This window comes from Ambystoma mexicanum, chromosome 2p, assembly GCF_040938575.1.
Source record: "Ambystoma mexicanum isolate Mex_15411 chromosome 2p, UKY_AmexF1_1, whole genome shotgun sequence".
Taxonomy (NCBI): Eukaryota; Metazoa; Chordata; class Amphibia; order Caudata; family Ambystomatidae; genus Ambystoma; species Ambystoma mexicanum.
The window spans coordinates 632,257,301-632,275,446 of record NC_090923.1 but is presented as its reverse complement, the minus strand read 5'-3'; the positions used below and the strand labels follow the sequence as shown (position 1 = coordinate 632,275,446).

Here is an 18,146-nt window from a genome sequence, read left to right as displayed (position 1 = left end):
CTGTAGAACAAGCGTTCATCTTGATTGTGCCCAAGTAAAAACATGAGGGACTGTCACCAATATATACCTGCATTGACAATCTAAAATAAATGTTCATGCTGCTTGTGCCCAAAGCCAATCCTAAGGCACTGTCATCATATTATATGGCAGGGCTCTATGGCACCAGAAGTCACAACATTGCCAGACTAAAATCTACAGATACAAAAAATGAGCAGAAAGTAAGCCTGCTTCTCCTAAACACACGGAATCTGGAACAACATGTTGCTGCACATCGCATTGATCCCATTTCTCCCGCAAGTCAGAAAGGAACTGAAGTCCCTGCTCTTCAAGGATCCCTTAACCCACTCTTGACTTCTGGGAGCACATCTTTACCCTCTGTACAACCTCTCCACAACCTCTCCCCCAGCTCTTTGCATCCTACTATCTCTGTATTCTCTCATGTTTGTACTAAGCTCTGTTACGTGCCAGCTAGGTTTGCACTATGTAAATCCCGCACATGCATACATTGCCACAGTAAAGCACTTGCATGCTGCTTGTTGCCCCATCCCTCCCCCATTTCGCTCCCAGCACCAGGTTCTGTCCCCATGTCACTCTCAGGCTCAGTTCTACCGCTAGGTATGTTGACTCTGTTGGTCACATTGACTAACTGTCTGTGACAGTGAACGCCTAGTTCTTACAAGCACACACACATAAATATACTAGTGCAGGTTTTGTCAGCGCATTAATACAATAGTTGACACAAATGAGGAGAAACTAATTGGACACAATGTGTATATGCCTGTTTCCGTTGTGTTTGTACTTTGTCTGCTGTTGCTGTGTACAGTTTTCAGAACTGCCCCTACATTTCATAAACACTGGTAAGGAAGGGTGAAGATGGCAAGTGATCGAGAGGAGCAACCACCTGCAGAATTGCCTCATACCACATTTGCTGCACCTGTTGTGAGATACATGAGAGCGTCCTCACATTTTCTCCCCTCAGATCCTTTTCTCAGGTGGCCAGGGAAGGGCCATCTCTGTTGGATCCCGGGGTGGACAAGCGATGGAGGATCACCTGAGTAGGGGCTCCTTGGGGAGTGGGAAGAGGATGCCTGAGGGTGAGACACGATATCCCCCCATTCACAATTATCCATCACCCTACTCTCCCTCAGCCTTTATGGGTTATTATAAGTCTTATTCTGTTCCTCCCTCCCCAATGCCAACACATTCTGAGACGAGGAAGAGGCGTCCAAGAGTAAGCAAGATGACCTATGGGAAATCCACTTGGATGTCCACTTCAATCTAGCTTTTGTAGTAAATACTTCACAAAGACTACACTCAGGCATGTCTCCAACTCTTTCTGATCCTCACCACTGCAAACTCTTCTATACTCATTCCTTTAAAACTCTCTGCCGCTTTCAACACTGTCAACTACTCATCTCTCTCCACACTCTCCAAAACCTTGGGTTTTGCAAATCTTCTCTTGCTTGGATTGCATCCTTCCTGGAAGGTTGATCCTTTCAAATCTTCTGAAACTCGCAAACATCTGACCACACCCTTTCACCTGTTGACATCCCCTAAGTATCAATCATTGGGCCTCTGTTCATCATCCTCTAAGCCTGTGCCCCAGGAAGACTCTCAATCATCCCAGTCATCTCAGAATGGATTAGCAACTGTCTTGCTGCTCTCTGCTCCCTTATACTGAACACTTAAGAAAACAAAGTAATCTTTCTCCCGGTTTTCAATGATATCCCTCCCCTTCCCACTCAAATCTTTTTCCTGCCTGAGCTTCTTGCTTCCCCGCCCAAGCTTCACGAACTTGGGGTCCTATTTGATAGCAAACCCAGACTGCAACAATGAATCACTGCCTCTGCTGCTTGTATTAACCTTCGTTGTTCTGGGTTACTGAGATCCAAAAACATGAAATTAGGCGCTGGACAGTGGTTCCTTAGTATCGAATGAGTGGCAATTTCCCCACACGTTAGGTGTTTGCAACATTTGTTGATTTATTTATCCTTCAGTAATTCACACATCGGTTGTCACTCTTGTGACCAACATATTCTTTGCAAAACTTCATATTTGGTACAGAGTATGTGATATACTTTTATTCCATTAGTGCCGACACGTGTTTCAACCTTTGAGGTCTTTCTCAAGGCAAATGTAGGGTTAGCGTGTTCCGGGATGGTTGGAATTGAATTCCTATGTTCAGCAATGGTAGAGGGTGATCTCGCGGTGATCTGCTTAAGTCTCTCACTTAAGCAGATCACAGCGAGACCAGGAGACTACACGGACACTCACTCGAGAGTGAGAGGTGTCACCCTCTACCATTGCTGAACAGGTGTACAACATTACAGATACATAACGGAGCACTTTACAGAGGTGTAAAACAGTACAGATTCATTACGGTGCACTTTACAGAGGTGTACAACAGTACCGATGCATAACAGAGCACTTTACAGAGGTGTACACCATTACAGATGCATAACAGAACACTTTACAGAGGTGCACAACATTGCAGATACATAACAGAGTGCTTTACAGCGATATACACCAATACAGATACATAACAGAGCACTTTACAGAGGTGTACAACATTGCAGATACATAACGGAGTGCTTTACAGTGGTATACACCAATACAGATACATAACGGAGCACGTTACAGAGGTGTACAACAGTACAGATGCATAACGGAGCGCTTTACAGAGGTGTACAACATTACAGATGCATAACAGAGCACTTTACAGAGGTGTACAACAGTACAGATTCATTACGGTGCACTTTACAGAGGTGTACAACAGTACTGATGCATAACAGAGCGCTTTACAGAGGTGTACACCAATACAGATACATAACGGAGCACTTTACAGAGGTGTACAACAGTACAGATGCCTAACGGAGCGCTCTACAGAGGTGTACAACATTACAGATGCATAACGGAGCACTTTACAGAGGTGTACAACATTAGAGATACATAATGGAGCACTTTTCAGGGGTAATAACAGAACAGGTATACAGCGCGTAGTAGGATGCAGACGGGCACAGAGGAGGGGTACAGCTGTACATGGTTTGGGAAGATGGGCGGGCAGCGTCTAACGAGTCAGGTGGCATGATGGGCGACGTGATGGCCTAGCTGTTGAGGAGGAGAGACTCCTTGAAGAGGTGGGTCTTGAGTTCTTTTCTGAATTGTAGGAGCATGTGGGCGAGTCTGATGCTGTCGGGGAGGAGATTCCATAGTCTTGGGGCATAGGCAGAGAAGACTTGTTTTCTGGTCCTTTCCTTTTTGCAGCGGCGGATTTCAAGTCTGCATTTGTCCTGGCATCTGGTGGGGCACTGTCCGCTGGACATGCTGTGTTTCTCTGTGAGGTAGCTGGGCGACTGCCTTATAGATGATGTAGCAGGGGTTGAAGGTGATTTGTGCTTTAATAATAATAACTGTTTTAGGTTGCTTTGTGGATGATTTTATGCATGTGCTTTTTTGAAATCATATTCCAAAATAAAGTGAACATGTATTGACTGAAAGTCATATTAGAGGCATTAGTGGGTCTTTGCATCCTGTTCCAGACCACAAGATCAGCCAGTCACCCAGAATCATTCCATTCACCATTGGGAAGCAGCACAAAATAATAGGAAACTACCACCAGACCAGCCGGTCACCTAGCATCAGCCTATTCACCGCTGAGAAGCACTCTGCTGTGATAAGAATTGAGATTTGGAATCCTACCTAATAGTTCAAACGTTTGGGTGGTGCTTTATGACTATTCCTGATACCTGGAAGTGGAGTTTGTTACCTCAACGGCAGCTGTGCCTTGCAATCCCTAAGTGTAAAATAAATCATGGCCGCTCGTTGACTCTTGGATTCCATCAGAGCTGATAATAGTCCTGCTTTTCAGTGATGATAATTTCAAAATTCCTAGCGCATCTCATTTTTGAATCAATCTACTATGACCATGGATGTCTAGAGATTCCTGTTCAACGCTCAGCAATATGCTAAAAGTAGCCATGGGTAAGAGGAAAACATAGCATGGGCCATGAACCACAACCTCTATGAATAGCTTAACATCCCGACTCATCTACTGGGGCATCCTCAGGAGAAAATCTGACGCGACAGCACTGCACTCCAACATACCACCTGTTCCCTCAAGACAGGAACCAATTATTGCTGTTGACAACAACAAGACTTGACGAGAGTCCATCAATAAAAAGGAAAGCAAACAAAGTCATGCAAAGAAATCCACAGTCGCAGAATGTGATCAAGTTCTGGGGCACAACATGTACAAATGCACAAAGTTCTTTAGTCCTAGATTTTGCAGAACAACCCTTGTACAATTTTAAGGATATGCACAATCCCAGGTCCGCTTTAGCACATTTCATCCTTTACCACAGATTATCCAGTATGTGGAGCTTCGGCTAGGAAAGCCAGTCGATTGGGAGGTTGGAGAAGTGCCATAGACCTTTGAAGTGAACGGATTGGGCGTAAAGGTAAAAATTAAGTTAGCGATGATTCCCAGGATATACTCATTTCTCTTCAAATGCGTGAGGGAACAGAAAAACGCCCTTGATTGAACGATAATACTTGGAATTCATGTTAGCACAACCTTATCAATGTGACTGGTCCCTGGCTGATATATCTGGGAGAAGGGACGCAATTCTATCATTGACTGATATGTTCCTTAGTGAATGTATTAAAATTACGAGATTTCCTCTAGGGAAACTCAAACAGTGCAATATCCTGGACGTTTGGGAAAAGTAGCTTGATTAAGATTCCAAGTTCGTAGAGTCGTATCTTCGAATGAAGGCCCACAGGCGGAGAGCATGAGTGTCAGGTGAAGCTTTGTGAAGGGCATCAACACAGTTGAGGGCACTTTCTTTCTCTGGAGAAGACACTGGCATCCAATTAAGGGTATTGCCCATGCACCAAAGGCTTTCCCCAAGGCCAGGTAAGGATCTCATAGCTCCACTTACCTCTGAGGGCACCTATTTATCGTTCCGTAAAGAAGGAATTTTCCTAGGGAAGATGAGGATGCAGAGTAAATCCATTTCTGGAAAGCTGGAACAATGTCAAAACAGATATGCATCGTTTGCCAGCTGTTTTGGGGGGTCCCACACAGATATTTACAATGTCTCCATGCAAGAGTGCTTTCCTTAAATTATTATTTTATCAAAGGTGGAATATGTGTTGGTAGATAAGAAGACCAGATTCATTGACATTTGAAGGATTTCATGAGCAATCTCTTTCGCGTATGAAAGGAAAAGATAGCCCTATGAATAGTGAGTGATATGCTTATGATAGTTTAATGTTTTAAAGATGGAGAGAATGATATGGGACATTCTAGAACCAGTGTGTAGCCCCTGGCCCAATTTGTGCCCAGCTAGGTGGAGAAAATGCTTGTTCCCTGAGGGAAATAATGACATGTAGAACAGTATTTCATTTATTGTTTTTTTTGTATGTTTATTTATATATTGCATTTACCTGTTGCATTGTTATGTTGGACTAAACCATCCAGACCACCATGGGGCTGGATGGAATAGAAAAAGAAATAAAATAAAAGTAAATGGACAAAGTATCAAGTGCCCAGGAATGGACTAGGCAGGCGAGAGAATGTTAAGACATTTCTTTGAACTCTGACAGTTGAGGGAAGGAGAAGGAGCCGGAGGCAACAACAAGCTGCTCCCCACCAAGCGGTGGTCCCGAGCGGTCCGGCAGTCTGGCCGCATATGCCAGAAGTAACCTGGGGAAAATGAGGAAGAGCAGCAGAGACCAGGTCTGCTCCGCCCAGTGCCAGAGACAACAAAAATAATTCACCAAACAACTGTTGCAGTCAGTGTGTTCACGTCACCCCTGCAATGAGCACTGCTACATCGTGACACCAGCCATTGCTCCCTCTTATGAACCGCCAGTTCACATACACTGAACCCCATATTCAGCATTCTTTCGCCCCTACTCGGTTTTCCCACATCGCCCCCCTCCCCAAGGTTAATGCTTGGAAACATTCCTCTCAATAAGCAACCCTGTACTGTTCCTCCAAACCACTCCTGCACTAACCCCAACTGTCTTATTTTTGTTGCTATGCATTTTAGGTACTTATTGAACTTTGAACTATACTTAAAATTGATCAAAGGAGTTTACAACTTCACCCCACAATCAGTCGGCAAATACTATCAGCCACAGCAAGCTCACATGCACCATCCATGATATAGGTTCCCTTATAGCATCAGTGCCACCATCTTGCCAATACCATGCACGCATCTGCACCATCCAATATAGTCAGCCCGCCCATAATAACACCCACAACTGAAACTCCGAAGCGATCCCAGTCTGTCAGCACTGCTACCTCATTTCTTACAGGAAACATCCCTACACCGACCCGGGGTCAGTGATCGTTACACAGGAACTGTGTAGAAGGTGGTGAGGAAGTGACACGCTCCGTTGCTTCTGGAAGCCAGATCCACGCTCAATAAATACAATATTAATAATCATAATAATAATAATAATAAAAATGCTTTTTTGAGATCCTGTAGGAATAACAGATGTAGGGAGTTGTGAGGAACAGGGACTGTGAGAGGAAGGTACAGCTCTTCTAGTTGTGATGGGGTTTGTAGAACAGATGACTCTGATTTCGAAGAGGTCGATGTAGGGGTTGGTGTAGTTAGCAGTGACTGTGAAACATTATGTAGGTCTACTGATTGTGGGGATGGAATGGAGATGCTGGTTTTGTGGGCTGCTGTATACACATTCACTGTGTAGATTGATGTTTGAACACTTGCTGTGGGGTTATAGTGTTGATGCAGCAGCTGGGTAAGATGGTGTACACAATACTACCAGTGGGTAATGGTGTAAGCGAAGTGGTGCAATTAATGGCGAGGAAGCAGTCTTTGTGAAGAGAAAAAGTGTAGTACATAGATTGTTAGAGGGAGGCTGGGGAAATATAGCATCAATGAATGTGGGAAAGTAGTAAAAGAAGGGTTCCTGCGAGGCAAGGTGTAAGAGTAATAGCCAACACAGTTTAGTGTAGAACTATATACTCCTGGTTAGCATGATGTGGGATGGCCGAGGAGTTTGGGCAGTGGGGTGATACGTGTTGGCAAGTGGTAGCTTAGGAACAGTATTGGTGTAAGGTTGGTGAAGGGATAGTTGTTGGATAGTGTTGTAATGTTTGCAGTTGGTAAGATGAATGCCCAAGAGCCAACTGGAAGTAAGTCTAAAGAAACCCCAGCAGTGCAGAATCTACACGCAGCTCTGCCCATTGGAATAATGTACTAGTGGAGACCGTTAGAGCTACTGACTGCTGGCAGTGGAACAGTATCACTGACTATAAGAGCGGTATAGGATATATGGCTTGATGGGTAGAGTAGGAGTTCCCACAGCCAGAGCTTGTGTTGATGGCTGGCTGTGTTGATAGTGTAGAAGGGCTCAATGGGGTAGTAGCTCCGTCTACTGGGATATTGTAGTAGCCCTGACTATGAGTAATCATGTCTAAGAGACTCAACAAGATAAGAGACTCGTCAATGCAGACACTTGCCTGCCTGGGAATGCTGCAGTATGTTTTACTATGGGGTATTTAAGTGCGCTTAATGTGGTGTAGTGTAGTGTAGGGGCAGGTGGACTGCAGCCGATATGCTTACCGGAGCGTTTCACTGCCAATCATCTTTCATACTCACCGCTTCTGGGGCTGATGAAGAATACTGGAGGGTTGTTGGCATCGCCCCCAGATATCGTGTACTGCACATTGTTGAACTTGTAGTCTTTGTCTGTGGCATTCACACTGCCAATGACGGTATTCGCCGGCGCATTCTCGTTGACGTTGAACGATGACACAGCGCCACACACAGGAGGGTACTGGTTTACAGGTGTAACCGTGACAAATATTGGTATACTGGCTAAGAGGGAAGTAAAAAAATGACATTAATGAAAAGTAAGACTGATACACCGTTTTATGCATATTATCATTTTGGGATGAATTATGTTCGGATCAATTTGTGTGTTAGTGTTGATAATCAGCTATTAATGTTCATGAATTGGAATATCCTGATTATAGAAACTTGGGTGATGGGAAAGAAAGTGGATATGATCCTGCAGTCTCTAAAGAACACAGATGAGGCAATTCTTCTGTAACAGGGCTTATGAGAACGCACATTTTTATGGTGCACTGAATGAATCAAATGACCTTTACATGTTGTGCATATTTTGGGGATATATGTACATAATGGGCGTGTACATGAGTACCTACCCAAATAAAGACAGGGAGCAGCATGGAACTAATGTCATTAACAGGAGTCCCGATGACTAATCCTAGTGGCACCCAGAAATGTACCGGAATGTCATCTGATATTGTTTTAGTTCTGCTTTGTAAAAACCATCAGCCATTTTGATTGTCTAATCTGTGACATGCGTGGATTCAGAGCCGAATAAGACACCCCACACATTTAGACCACTTTTGGTGAAGAAGAGGATGTCTGTGCTTTCGCCCATGAAGGTGGTGCCGCCATAGAAGCGCTCGCTTCTGCACCAGTGATGCAGAGGAAAGAAAAGCTTTAAGTAGATGTCTCTTTACGCTGCACGAAGAGCTTCTGCAGGTGGCAGTGGAAAAGAGACGGATCCCAGTCTTTGAAGAAAACATCAGATCACAGTCTGTGCTTCCGAACATCGAAGAAGGGAAGGATGACCCCAGAATGTGGTGCCCTAATAATGTAGACCTCAAAACCTGTGGCAAGTCTCAAAAGGGTGCATTGAATATTTTCTGTTGTCTTTCAAATGTATTTATCTATGTAAACCTCGATGGGACGCAACCAAGCGCTCTACAGTAAGTGGATACATTAATTGGCTACTGTAGCCTGGAAACTATTAGAAGAATGCAATATTAGGGATGCAGTTAGGAGGATATGGAGAGAGGGAACACAGACGGTTACATGCAGGGGAAGCATGTTTGGCAGGGAAGGGCAATTTTCGGGCAGGGTCCTAATTCCCTTGGTCTGCAGCAGTCATTCCCTCCCTTACTTTCTTCTACTATCAGAATGACAGGAATTGGTCAAAAGTATGTAAACGAATGGTACCTAGATAACGATGCCTAATATCTTTGATCTGGTGAATTTCATATGGTAATGTATAATATCATCAGTGTCTTTTTAAGTGGGCTTCCCCCATGAGGGGCGTGGCTAACCGCCATGTTGTATAGACGTGACTTCGGGGAGCGCCTGCCGGATCCATAAATGATCCTTCTGTGATTGCCCCAAAGGCGGCAGAATAGCAGAATAAACCAGCGTAAAGGATCAGGGAATCACAGGGCTACTTGATTCAGTGAATTGGAGGAGAGAAGCAATCTCCCTGCGGAGATCGAGAGGTTTGAACTCTCGATTGCAAGATGGTGACCGTCACAGACTGAAGGAGCAGGCGGGAGGGAGAAGTAGTAGGAAGTGCTACGAAAATGCACAGCGTATGAGTCAGAACACTCCCTGACAATAAGCAACCTGTGGGAACAACAACAAGCGAGGTGGGAGAAGGAGCGAGCAGCAGGGTGCCACAGCACTGCCCATCGGAATAGGAGAGAAGCATGGCAGGCTGGAAGGACTCCATGTGCAGTGAGAAGCAGTGGAGAGCGGAGCGTATACCAGAGACTGGGAATAGAAGGAGACCCTGCAGCAGTGACAGAGCCTGGAAAAGCAGGGAACAGTCTGCACAAGGTAGGAAGGAATCACTTCTGGGAATATTGCCGCCAAACATGCGTAGCGGGCTGAGACCAGAAGAGAGTAACAAAGTGGGAGGTGAGGAAGTGGCAGAGTACAATAGCCTTTGGGTGCACCGCAGCCCCCTCACAATAAGCCAGTGGCGTAACAGGGGCCCCCGCAGCCCCCGCGGTGCGGGGGGGCCCAGGGGCTGCGGGGGCCCCCACGCCATCGTCACTGAGAGGGGCCGCCTCTCCCAGTCCCAGCACAGCAATATCACTGACTGTGTTCTCTCAGTCAGAGCAGCAGCCCTCAGTGGCACCATAACCCAGAGAGACTACGGTCTGGCCCTCTGTCTCTGGGTCTATGGTGCCGTTGGGGTGCTGCACTACTGACTGTCTGCACTGCAGTGGACCCGGCGCCTGGGATTGGATTTGGGATGCACACTCACACACGTGAAGTTTAGTTACTGTCGCTCGGCAGGCTCAGCTCAGGCAGGCACACTAACTTGCCTTGCAGATTTGCTGAGCTGAGCCTGCGCGTGGGCTGCATCATGCTGCAAAGCGCATGCGCAGCTGGCAAGCTAGCCCTGCCTCCGCACGAGCCGAGAGCGAGTCACACGGCCCGCCCGCACCCTGACACACTACGCATGATTGTGTAGTGAGACTTATGTTGTTGCCGGCCCGGGTGATCCATTGTAATTCGGCAGGCAGGATCGGCTTCAGTTTGAAAGGTCGTCAACTAAGGTAAGTTATTTTTTTATTTTAATTTAGCAGCAGGGGCACTGGGCAGCCTTACTATGATGGTGCATGCATGCGTGACTATTGGCCGGGCTAGGATGGGGTGCGATGGCACTCTCGTCTTCATTTTTTTTTAATGAAACACCCCCCTTTCATCATTTGTTTGACACGCCCACCCAGGAGTCCGTAAACATACAGCCCCCTGTACAACGCTACAACCCTTCTTATCTGGGCAAGACCTCTGTGTATTGCGCTTTTTCGCAGAAGCATCTTCTGAATCGGATGCGTTGCACTATTTCATGCTTATATGATGCAAGCGTTTACTGTGGAGGATACATGGGGGGGGGATGCTGACGGCGCTTTCCCAGGGAGCTGAGAGGCCATTAGCCCTCTCTGGATCAGCCTAATAACCGGAAGCGCACTAGTGCCCGGGGTGACCGTAGCCCGTTGCGGCCTCTTGCTGACACTTCGCAGTGGGTGGGCATGAGGCACAGCCATCAGCCCACGTGAATACACAAAATGGAATCAAATGCCCTGTTATCCTGGCATCGCTTGCGCTGTCACTCTCTGCTCTGCGCCTATTACTACAGACTAGAACCACGCCGACATGCCCTGGCGAAGGGAAGGCGTCGCCGTGTCTGTTTTCTCATTTGCTGCCTTACATTCTGCTTGAAAATCCAACAGACACTCTCTTTACAAATTGAGTCTGTTGGATCCAATTGTGGTATATCTTGCTTTTGAACACTGCACTTTTTATGTCGCGCCGGAAAAGGGAAATGCTACTGGTAAAATAGCAACATCACCTGAAATAAAATCACCAATGTGCCGGCTTTCGATTTTCTTTTGTTGGTGGTGTTATTTGATGTTTAGGTTATTTATTACTTTGTATTTATTGGCCATGTGTTATGTTCTTGCTTTTCAATGACATTATAAAAGGGATGCTAGGCAACATAACCTCTGCCGACAACCCCCTCACCTCTTGGGTCATGCTATCAGAGCAGGCTTACATTTCTGCCCACTTCCTCCCATAATTTAGTAAATTATGACTGTACATTGAGTTAAGGGACAACCATGTCTACTATACATGTGTAACGTAAGCCTGTTGGAAATGGTGCTTTTTATTGGTTGAGAGTGTAAAATATTATGGGCCTGCTGCCCTGCCCTGATTCACAAAAACATTTTACAGGGGGAAACGTCACCCCCCAAAAAAACGTTTTGCAAATCATTGCAAAGGACATGCTGCACGCACTTAATCAGTTTTGTTAATTATGTTTGTACTAGGCCAGACACTTCACCACTGCACTTTATAACTTGATGAAAAATGACAAACAACTAAAGGTGACATGTTTTATTTCGGTTCTGCAAGTCCCAGGGAAAACATTTGTATTGGTTCTTGAAGTTTAAAACATGCACACCATTTAAAGTTTTAAAAACCACTATGGGGGACGGAGTCCACCCACTTTATTCAGGTGGTGTACTCAGTCACACCCAGCTATTGAATGTCCTCTTTGAATTCATGAATTAAATCCGACCTTAGTGATCACACCACAGTTGTCAGGTTTGTAGGCCAGACACTTCACCACTGCACTATATAACTTGATGAAAAATGGCAAAGAAATAAAGATGAAATGTTTCATTTCGGTACTGCAAGTCCCAGGGAAAACATTTGTATTGGTTCTTGAAGTTTAAAACATTCACACCTTTTAAAATTTTCAAAAACACTATTCGAAGAAAATATCCCCTCATAACTTTTGTGTGTTTGTTGATTTTATGAAAGACAAATGCCATTTGTCCTGTTTAATTTGGGTGGTTATGCAAAGCCAATTTAATGAAATGTGCATATTTCACCTTGATATGCTAATTTCTGGTGACATCACCTCCTATTGCATTTGTTGATGAGTCCCCCACTTTAATTTTTAGGACTTGACTTGATACACATGTGAATGGGTTCGTTCCTAGAAAACAAGATGTTCTTTGTTTTTTACCTTATATGACGTATATGGTAGGGTGGGGTGTGTGGACGGTAGAAGTTGATGAAGCAGAGCTACGTGTAGCAGAGGGTAGGTATACCGACAAAGCCAAGCGCAGAGAAGAGCAGGCACGCGCTAAAGTTCAAAAGACAATCATGTAATCATGGGACTGCTAGTTTTGTGCATGTGACGTGTTTCTTCATTTATTTACCGGCCTGATTCCTCTGGTGGGGTTGACTACTAGAACATCTAGTCTGGGTGTGCAGTTTAGAACCGGCTGACGAGGTGCACCGGAAAGGCACCTCTTGGCCTGATAGAAAGACAGCGAGAGAGAAAGGGAAACCAAGAGAGAGTGGGTGGGGGAGAGAGAGCGAGGGAGGGAAAGAGAAGAGAGAGAGTGAGAAGGAGAAAAACGGGGAGAGGGAGAAGTGCAGGGAGAGATAAGAGTGAGAACATTGTACTTGAGTGCAGATGCTCATCAAGGTATGAGTGGGACGAATGGCTCGTAAATATACGAGTGGAGCAAATGTGTATGGGCGGAGCATATCGTGGTGGGCATGGTCTAAACTGGTGGGCGGAGCATACCTATGTTGGGGCGGAGTTTAGGGGGCCCCCATTGGGAGGTCTCGCAGGGGGGCCCCCACATTTTGTGTTACGCCACTGCAATAAGCAGGTAACATTTGTCGGGCCCAAAGGACACATAGAGGCACTCCAGAAGGACAAGCGGATTCGAGGTGCGAAAAGATGCACATTTGAGCGGCTTCTGGAGAACTTAGACCTGCTATCACATATAGATGTGGGGGAAGGATATACCCCAAAAAAATAGACAGACTGGTGGACTGCAAGCAGGGCAAGAGACAGCTGTACTGCATGGCAAAGGAGATCTCACAGGGGTAACTGAAGTAACATCAGAGGAGACAGTGACAAACACACCTTCCCCGCTTCACGTTAGGATCCCGATCGGGAGGGTCAAGTACTGAGTCAACTAAGACCCGCTGCAACAGGGGGCAGATAAGCACCCAGAAGGCAGAATAACCGAGGTGAAGAATAAGCAACAACAGAGAAGATACAAAGAAGAACAGTCCAACTACTGCCAACAAGAGATAGGACAAAGAAAAGAGATATTAGGACACAGAGAACACCACACATGTCGGGGAAACAGAACAAAGGGAAGGACAAACAACTAATGATGGAGGATTTTGCAAGGAAGGAAGGGAATGCACCAGGCTCAATAGAGGTGGGAGCACTGACAGAGCGAGACACCACACAAGGGCAACAGTGAGACGAAGGACCAATATTGGCAGCCATAGCAGCTTTAAAGGCCTCACTAGAAAACATGATTGATGCAGTGATAGTTGACATTGGTCTACTACGGCAGGATATCTGCTCCATAGCCGACAGGCTCGGCACAGAGGAAACACAAGTACAAGAGAACACTGGAAACATAGGAAACAACACGTCAAATGTAGTACAGCTGACGGACAGAATGAAACTTCTGTAGCGGAAAGTGGAGGATGTGGCGGAACAAGCAAGAAGGAACAATATACATAGGGGGTCATTACGAGTTTGGAGGTAGCCATGGTGCTATTAGCGCCATGGCTGCCTCCAAACTCAGGTCCGGGTCAGGGTTCCTTGAGTGAGGAATTACCGGGCCATTACAACCTTGGAGGATCCGTAATTCCTCATTCAAAATACCCATCCCCATTCCCATTGGAGCCCCCATAGGGCTCAATGGGAATGGGGAGGGAGCTAATAACGGGCCTGTTAATAACGGGCCCGTTATTAGCTCCCTGGTCCATAGCAGGACCCGCTAAGGGACCTCGTAATGCGACAGTAAGGGGTTAACGGCATCGGCATCCTTACCGGCGCCGTTAACCCCTTATCGCTGCACTCGTAATGAGGCCCATGTAGTAGGTTTGCCAGAAGGAGAAGAAGGGCTAATGCGACAGAGTATGTGGAGAATTTGCTGATACAAGAAATAGGAGCATGCAGACTGACGCATGGATTTACAGTGGAAAGGGCTCGCAGATCCCTGGTGAGGAGACCACCACCACCGACACCACCCAGGTCTATCATAGCAAAAATCCTGAAGTTCAAAGACAAGGAGCGCATATTGGCATTTTCTAGGGGTGGAGGGGTTACACAAAGAGCGTTCTCGAAGCTGGCAATATTTCAGAACTACTCCCTGCAGGTACAAAAGAATAGAGCTCAGTTTGGCCCAGTCAAGGAACAGCTACGTTGTGCAAATATTAAATACATGCTTATTTAGCCTGCCAAATTAAGAGAGGTGCATGGAGGTAAAACTTGTTTTTTTGAATCTACAGCAGAGGCACAAGAATGGATGAACAGCAAAGAATTAGCGCCCATCCCGGAGAGGAGAGCCCGCTGAAGAGTTGCACTACCCCGGTATAAAAGCAGGAACTAGAATACAGAAGCGTGTGTGTAGAATTTGAGTTTGGAGCAGGAAGTCTTCCTGAAGGCAGAGGCCGGAGGAGTGAATCGAACTCACCGGACAGCCGGTGACGTCCACACCTACATAAACAGTTCCTTTTGGAAGGAGCGCTGGTTATTTGGTGCTCGCCGCTGCACGTTGATTGCTTGAGAAGCGGGAACGTGAGAAGCGGTAGGGCCTGAACGCACAAGACGCTGTTGGGCCATTGTTGTTTATGTTAGAAATTAACATATTGTCGTTCCACAAATGTTAGAGTTTAAGGTGTGGTGGGGGATCTCAACTTGAAGGGACAGATATGAGAATGTGCACTGGAAAGGATGGATACTTTGTTTTCTTTCAATGAGGGTATGGAAAAGGGAAACATGTACAAATGTGGCGGAGAGGGACAGGGAGGAAGGCCTATGAGACAGGGGAGAGGGGGGGACAATGAGTGAATATAGGTGAATATGGATCCAGGGGTTAAGGTAATGTCCTGGAATGTACAGGGCCTCAGTGGTTATGTTAAACGTTTGTTACTCTCACCTGATATCCCTGGGGGTGTCTGGAAGGCTCTGAGATCTGGAACCCTGGATGCGTAGTTGGCCAGTGCTGAATAATGAATCTTAGTTATTTGTAGGGTGAGCTATCCGTCCTGCGTTTCTTGTGCAGGGGCGCTTGGCGTTTGGTGGCGAGCTGCTCGAGTTGCTTCACTGGTGCAGTATGCCTTCCTTGGGCCCAGGCCTGCTGTGAACCCGAATCTGCTGGTAGGCAGGTAGGTTTGTTAATTGTAAGTCTTTGTCCTATTTATGGTGGGAATTTGTTAATGTCTTTATCTCCTTCTTTTCGGGTGCGAAGGTCTTGATGCTGGCGTGCCGGATGGATAGGCACGTTTCTAGGTAAGAGAAAGCGTGAAGCGCAGCGCCTTTATTGTCTTTTGAAGCTAACCTGTGTTTTCTTCTTCTTCTTCTCCTCACAGGCCACAGTGGTGCTGCGAGTGGATGAGAGTGTAATGAAAAACAGGCCCCCGCAATCCGTTAAGGTAGTACCACGCGGTGCGGTTGTTTAATATTGAAAGTGAACCTGAATATGTCTCTTTTCCTTTGCAGATGTTGCTGTGGTGCTCCGGATGGAAGCATGGCATAGCGCGATGAAATTCAGGTAAGACTGATGGAATTTGATGTTTTGGAAGCGTGCGTTCTAATATCGTTTATCCCTTTCTCGTTATTGCAGGTCGCAATTTTCGAACAGCAGCTGTGGTAGCGGTTCGCCGGAAGTCCTTAAGCTAGTACTCACAGCTGAGTGATGTTTCTTCTTCTCTTGCGTTCCACAGATTGCAGCCCAGTTGAGAGGCTGAGTGCTGGATGGTGTTTTCTCAGGTAAGACAGAATAATCTTGTTCTTGTTCTTGCAGGATTACAGGAAGATGCTGAAGACCAGGAGCTGGACACGGTGAGCGTCACGCTGCTGGTTGCAGAATAACACGAAGCATGTTCTGCAGTCAGGGTGTGGTTTATGTAGCCCAGGTAAAGTAGTACCAGGGAAAGTAGTTCCAGGCTTGCACACCCAAAACACTAGACCGCATTGCTTGGTTCTTAAATGTAGACTGTCTGGGTGCTTCCATGTTGGATTTAAAGGCCAATGTACATAAATGGGACCTAGTTTGAACAGCCCTTCCTTCCTACATATGAGCCTGGTGCTGAAGGCTCCAGGACTGGCTCCAGGAGCACTTTTTCAGTGGTTTTAAGGCCCTCAGGGTTCTGGTGGGAGCCTGCTTGTGGCACAACTTGTGCCCCCTCACAGTGGTCATGAAAGCACTCCCCCCCAATGCCCCTCCCATGGTATCCTTCCTGTCCGGTCTGTGTTTGGTGGGGTTATCCAGGTGAAACATCTTAATCAGACGTGGTGCGTGAATATGTTCACTTGGTTCCCAAGTTTTGTCTTGAGGCCCGTACCCCTTTCCAGTCCACTAAATAGTATAGCTTGGATCTGGTAAGTTTTGAATACAGGATGTTTTTAACTTCAAATTAAAGCTCTCCATCAACTAGCACAGGTTCTGGTGGTGTTAAGACTCAGGTTCCTGGTTGTACAGGTTTTACAAGTGACACATGGAACACCGGATGAATTTGCATGCTGGGTGGTAAGGCTAACTTGGCGGCCACTGGATTTATCACAGATTCGATGGTATAGGGTCCTAGATATCTTGGACGAAATGTCTGGGTACCTTTTATGGGCACACGTTTTGATGCCAACCAGACTTCGTCTCCAACTTGGTTATCGGGAGCTTTCTTTCAATGCCAATCCGAGATTTTCTTTTGTCTGGTTTTGGCTTGCAGTAAATGTTAATTTGCTCTTTTGAAGGCTTGGGTTATGCTTGTTTGTAGAGTTTTTACCGCTGGCATTTCCAAGGTCGTGGGGGAGTCTAGTTCAGAGGTACGTGGATGTCTTCCGTATATTGTGTAGAACAGGCTTTGTCCCGTGCTGGTGTGTATGGAGTTATTGTATACGTATTCCGCTATCCATAACAAGTCTTTCCAATTCTCTTCCACTTGATGCAGCATGCAACGTAGATACTGTTCTAATGTCTGGTTTGTTCTTTCTGTTTGTCCATCCGTTTGGGGGTGATGGCTAGTGGATAATGGAACATCGATTTGTGTCATGGTACAACATTTCCTCCAGAAGTTGGATACAAATTGGCTTCCACAATCTGAGATTATGACTGAGGGTAAACCATGCAGTTTTATAATCTGTTCAAGAAATTCTTTTCCCAGACTGGTAGCATTAGGAAGTCCTTTGAATGGAATGAAATGTGCCATTTTAGAGAACAGGTCTACAACCACCGGCATGGTATTAAAACCTTGACAGGGAGGTAACTCCATAATAAAATCAAGAGAAAGAGTATGCCAGGGGGCTGGTGGAATATCTAGTGGTTGTAGGAGGCCAGCTGGTTTCTGTTTTTGTGATTTATTCTGTGCACATATCCCACAGGATAGAACGAATCGAGCAATGTCCTTACGCCAGGTTGGCCACCAATAATTCTGTTTAATCTTGGCTAGAGTCTTAGCCATTCCGGGATGGCCTTCGATCAGGGAATCGTGATAACCAGACATGACCAATTCTTGCAGATCTTTACTTGGTAGTTATAGTCATTCCCTGAAGTAGGGTAATCCATCCAGAACCGTGTGAAGTTCATTTTGGGAATTCCATTTCTGCAAGATCTCGGGGTTCATTAAGGTTCAAATCATATCTTGAAGTTCACTCAGAGTCAATGTGGTGGTGAGTCCCAGTAGTTTATCACTCGGAATGATGGCAACAGGGTCCAGGGTACTGTTCATATTCTCTTCAACACCCATACGAACCAAGGCATCGGC

At 46.0% G+C, this 18,146-nt stretch overlaps 1 protein-coding gene across 1 annotated transcript in view; it reads right to left on the bottom strand.

Annotated features, from left to right (window-relative positions):
* Nucleotides 1-18,146, bottom strand: part of CDHR4 (cadherin related family member 4) — a 332,193-nt gene that overhangs the window by 81,180 nt on the left and 232,867 nt on the right. The window contains exon 11 of the mRNA XM_069646250.1: nt 7,638-7,856. Within this exon, the coding sequence (XP_069502351.1) occupies nt 7,638-7,856 (219 nt within the window). The remainder of the gene's footprint in view (nt 1-7,637; nt 7,857-18,146) is intronic.